At 40.4% G+C, this 5,288-nt stretch overlaps 1 protein-coding gene across 1 annotated transcript; it reads right to left on the bottom strand.

Annotated features, from left to right (window-relative positions):
• Nucleotides 1-1,394: 1,394 nt before the first annotated feature.
• LOC124683495 lies at nucleotides 1,395-4,599 on the bottom strand. The gene is made up of 3 exons (XM_047217995.1): nucleotides 4,480-4,599; nucleotides 3,304-3,609; nucleotides 1,395-2,260 (listed from the first exon to the last, which is right to left on the bottom strand). Exons 2-3 carry the CDS (start codon nucleotides 3,514-3,516, stop codon nucleotides 1,778-1,780), a joined length of 696 nt encoding a protein of 231 aa, XP_047073951.1. The 5' UTR covers nucleotides 3,517-3,609; nucleotides 4,480-4,599; the 3' UTR covers nucleotides 1,395-1,777.
• Nucleotides 4,600-5,288: the final 689 nt, after the last annotated feature.

Here is a 5,288-nt window from a genome sequence, read left to right as displayed (position 1 = left end):
AGACATCAAGTTTGCTTCAAAAAAAGTTGTGAGATTACTTACATTTCTTCCATCCTCTGCTCTGATTGCGTTCCTCTTTTCTTAGGCAACTGTCCAATGCTCTGCTCTTGAAAACTATTTCCATATTCGTTTGCCAACGGACCAATGATGTGAAACAACACAGTTCAAATTTGAGCAGATGTGTGGAATCTATCCATGCATTTTGGCCATGAAAATGTGCATTCTTTACTGAGGCCAAGGGCGAAAACTGCACATCTATTCCTCTGTTGTTCTTTAGTTTGTCAATGGAGACAAACTCTCACTGCCGTCTTAACTATGATTTTCCCTTGCAATGGCCGATGATGTATAAAACAACACAGTTCAAATTTGAGCGGATGCATGGAATCTTATCCATGCATTTGGTCATGAAAATTTGCAAAGTTCTTCTGAGGCCAAGGTCAGGATCTTTTTTCTTCAGATTATGATCGGCAAATTTGAGGTACAACGGCGAGTTCTGCGATGAAAGTACAGATGATTTTCTGTGTATGAACCACTTCAATGTGTTCTCTATGTTGCAACTTTGGAGTGCCGGTGATGTGATGATAGTGAGAAAAGGCTACGAGTTTTACTGGGGCCAAAGGTTACAAGTTGTTTTTTTTCTGAAGCGTTCGTGCCTATTTAATTTCTGGTCATATTTTCCTAACCTGCACTTCTTCACATTTTTTGCTTGCTGGTGTAGAATGCAGGTAGAAATCGTTTTGGGTGTTGAACATGGTTATTGATATGTAGAAGATACCTAAATGTACTGAGGCAGGGGTCACAAAATTGTTCCTTCATCAGAAGTGCATCACCTCTGATGAGCTTGGCGTCTGCGACAAGATCACTGAAGAATTTGGCTCCTGGCGTCAGGAAAGAGGTGTAGGTGTACAGCGGATAAGTGGTAGTGCCTTTTTTTTTTAGAGAAGTTAAGTGCTAGTGCTAGTAGCTAGTCTTCGTGAATACGAATGTATGATCGATTCCCAGCCGTTTCCTTCTTGGTCTGTAATCTGTATTTTGTACCCTTGAATCTCAGTTTTTCAATAGTCAAATCCTGATTTTGGCGGTCAAAGCTGTGTATTGGTTGGCGATCAAAACTGTTGTATTTTGCACATGAATGTGATCATAATGCGGTTGATTCGACTTTGTCCCCTACTGCAACGACGCCCATAAATTTCAGCTTAAAGTAGGATGCACGACCATTGAACCTCTTTGCATCCAGATGAACAGGTTAATAACTACACAGTGAAGTGTCTCCCCCATAGAAGGCCACTAAAATTATCTGCATTCAGATGCGCAGGATAACAACTAAACACATAATTGGCTACACAACGTTAATGGTTTCAGAGCACAAGAGACATCTTTTCCAGAACATGAAATTCATCGAAAATATCAAACTCAATATCCAATTCATCATTAATTTTGAATTCAAGACAGTAACAACTTACAAGACATATCCTTTTCCATGGCAATGACAGTCAGCCTGTTTTTACATTTTAGCAGAGAGCAATGTGCTTTTCCAGAACTTATGAAGGTTTGCGACTACTTGCTCACCTAAACCTGTGCAACTGCAGAACATGTCTTCTCGTGCACAAGCTCTTCTGCCTGATTGGACTCCTCAATGAAAGATGCATGCCGATCTAAGTTAACTGTGATGACAGAGTATCTCTCCTTCAACGCTCTGAGAGCATCAGCCTCATTCTCCTTCAGAACTGTTTGGAGCCTGAATTCCATAGTACTTAACGATGCTGATTACCTAGTTTCATACTTCAGGGTCTGCTTCACTAGGTCTGCTTCCAGAGGACACACTGCTGCTTGGTCCAGTAATACTGCTGCTACCCACATTTGGTTCATAATTTCTGCTTTCAGGAACTGTATTCTCACTTGGTCGACGATTTGTGTTGCCCGCAAATTGACTGAAAGGTCTTCCAGTGCCCCTATTGCCAAGAATCTGCTCCTTCCTGGCTTTGTGCTTTTTCCCTCCAATATGGGAGCCGAAATTGAATTCAGTAACGCAATCCACCTTACATATTTTGCACCAAAAAGAAGGTACCGAATTTGTTCTGGATGCTTGGACGGCCGGTGATGACGGCTGTCGAACTATTACTTTCTTCTTTGAGGGGTACCAATTTGCTGGCTGGCTTCGTGCAGTAGCAAAACTGAAACTTGACTGTTGTGAAGGCATATTGCTCTCAGGAGTAAACTTTCTCTTTAACAAATCAGGTGCTGAATCTGTACAGATATCCTGAAAGTATTTGTTTTTCATTTAATAAATATTTAGCAAAGAGCATTTATCGGACGATTTTTTTCTAGGTATAAGAAAAAAAACATAGTACTCCGTAACAAATAGTGTACAGCCTAGCCTTATCATGCTTCCAGAGAGCCACCATCAAACTAAATATTTGGATAAAGTTTGGGATTCATTAACATTGAACCAAGATACTATGAAGAAGAATGAGAACGTAATTTTTTTTATCAGAAGGTAAGCTATAGCGGGTCCAAGGACCCATTGAGTCGACAAAAAAATTCAGGCAGAAGTTGTCGTAAAAATGAAACGATCCAGCAATTCAGCTAGCCATAAAAAGAGGCATGGTTTACTAAAATAATGTTGCTTAGCAAACTTTCCACTCTAAAATGATAAAACAATTACTACAACTCTCCGAGCTGAATTCTTTATCCTGCACAGAACATAGTAAGAGCGTGGATAAGGGGCTCAAGGTAGCTTGTAGTGGCATTGAAAAAATCCTACCATTGGTGCAACCTCTCAGTTTTCACATGGTAATTAGATCAAACTAAGGTGTTTTTTTTCATATCTCATAAAGCAACCTCACGTGCATTGCCAGTATCATCATATGCAGCTTCTATGTATATCTGCTAGGGCTTAGAACTTTATAACAAAGTGTACAACAAAGCATGAACATGGAACCACTAAAGAAAACTGGCCCTTTCCTGAGCTTTCAGCATGTGAAGTAATGATTTGATTCAATGTTTTGCACAGGAAACTATTAAAACAAAAGGTAATATATGGCTTTCTGCAGTAAAACGCTAGCACAAATGAACACATTGGGTTTAAATCGAGAAAATGCTATTTTAGTTTGAAAATTATGGGAAATAGATCGTGTTTGTGTTGTTGTGTTGATGGATAAAGTACCCTTGAATGAAATTGTTCTGCCAATGATCAGTAACCAGATTAATCATATGCTTCCTGCACCTACATTGTTAACTAAACAATCACACATGTTCGCTATTAAAGTAACTTACTGAGAAGTTGTCAGATAAGAAGCTTACCTTGGACAGCGCAGGGGCTCCATTAAGACCAATCAACAAATGTGGATGAGTACTTTCCAGCCTCTTCCGATATTCCAGTTCCCTTCTGAGAGCTTCTTCATATGTGATAGTAGGACAGGACGATGTAGGAGGCTTTTGCATGCTTGAAGACAATGAACTGCATCTACTTGCCAGCGCCAGTTCTTTCTCAGCTAGCAAGGGATTCGCTACCATATTTGTGTATTTATAACCGGAAGTGATCCGATTTCCGACATCTAAAACCACAGGTCTTTCATATATCTGAATGTGAGCACGTAAAGTCCAAAGCTGCAAGAAACATAGTCAATCAAAGCCCAAATACATAGCCATAGAATTTTCACGATAACTGTGCATACTCATATGGGAAAATGGCCATTCGGTAATCAGAATTGTAGTCAAGTGTCAGTGCCATTAGTCAAGTAACAGGGAACAGATCAATCAATTAGCTTGTCTTATTCAGCACTAAATTTATATATAAAAAAATCAAATATGAACAGAAGCTAATCAGAATTTCTGCTGCCAATTTCAGCATATAATATATTTTTATGTGATCTACAAGTTGACGCTCTCAGTACACAGAATTATCTTGAAGCTTTTGTGTGTTTCCAACAAAAATTATTTCCGAAGTGAGCTGCTATTATTACCCACACAGACCGCAAAAAAATTGATGCAATCAGTTCCACAAGAGGCCTGATGAACTTACCCATCCAAAATATTAAGATATAATTGCTCAAAAAAAATGCCGTAACCAAATACGCTGAACAATCAATCCACCATCCTCCCTCAAGCTAAGCAGTTTTATACTACATCACATCCTCCTCGAACATGAACAGCGAGTGAAGCTCTCAAAGTCCTGTTCGATGACAAGACTTGACAAATAAAACGATCCAAAGGTTACCCGGCCCACGCCGATGCACACACATCGTCTATGTTTGTCACACTAGATTGTGTACATTCATGCCTACCCACATCGACCCTATTTGAGACGGAACATGAAAAATCCCATCGATTTCAATCTCATTCCGTCTCGCAAAGTGAAATTCGGGATAACCTATATTGCAGATTGGGCCCATTGCAGAAAACCTAGGGTTCCAAGTTCCAGCTAACTGGGCCAATAAATCTAGGGCTTACAAAAGGGACGAGAGTGCAGGGAATTACCTCGCCTCCTGCTTGAACCTTCTCGTCGGAGCTACAGGGGGTGGCGCGTCGGGGCGGGGGGCAGCGAGTCGAGCGAGAGATGCGGAAGGTCCAGTCAGTGAATCGGGACTCGGGAGGACAGGGACGCAGTGTGTCCTCTCCTCAGGGCAGTTTCGTCTTTCCCAGTTGGACCAGAGCAGGCCCGTCACTAATCTGCCCAAAAAAGGGATTTACTTTGTCTGCTGTAAATAAATGGATTACCTTTGTTTTTCTCCAAAAAATACAAATTACGTTGTACATACTCACTCCGGTTCATATTAATTGACTCTAATATGAATGTATCTAGACACATTTTAATTCTAGATACATTCATATTAAAGTCAATTAATATGAATCGGAGGGAGTACAAGACTGCACCACACACGCCCCATGCAAAGCTTGGCGTGTGACAGTTCTCCTTTTCTCTGTACTAGGAAGTTTCAGCGCGGCGACACGCCGCGCCCGTTGTGGTAACATTTTTGATGATGAGATGCTGATTTGTTTTTTCATCTAAAAGGAACCTGGACGTTTTAATAAAGAATTTGGGCTCGGCCCTGGAAATCGTTGTCAACAATGATGAGACTGTGAGGTGCAAAATAGAGGATGATATTATCTCAAGAAGAGAAAAAAAAACTTGAAACATAGAAGTTACACAAATCAGCAGTAGTTTAAAGGGAAAACACATATAACACTTCCACATCGATTACAGGATGTAGAATATAACTGCCAACGTAGGAGCAAGCCGAAACACTCAGTGATTTTGGACTTTCCAGTACAAAAAAACTCATGCG

The sequence above is a fragment of the Lolium rigidum genome, chromosome 1, assembly GCF_022539505.1.
Source record: "Lolium rigidum isolate FL_2022 chromosome 1, APGP_CSIRO_Lrig_0.1, whole genome shotgun sequence".
In the NCBI taxonomy this organism is placed as follows: Eukaryota; Viridiplantae; Streptophyta; class Magnoliopsida; order Poales; family Poaceae; genus Lolium; species Lolium rigidum.
Note: the sequence above shows the minus strand (reverse complement) of the source record. Positions and strands in the feature narration are given on the sequence as shown.

What these genes read in the sequence shown, in the direction of transcription:
- LOC124683495 (XM_047217995.1), bottom strand. Translation starts at nt 3,516, where the DNA reads ATGGTAGCGAATCCCTTGCTAGCTGAGAAAGAACTGGCGCTGGCAAGT. An exon ending in GAGCCCCTGCGCTGTCCAAG is followed by an intron (nt 2,261 to 3,303) that starts GTAAGCTTCTTA and finishes AAATACTTTCAG; the next exon opens with GATATCTGTACAGATTCAGC.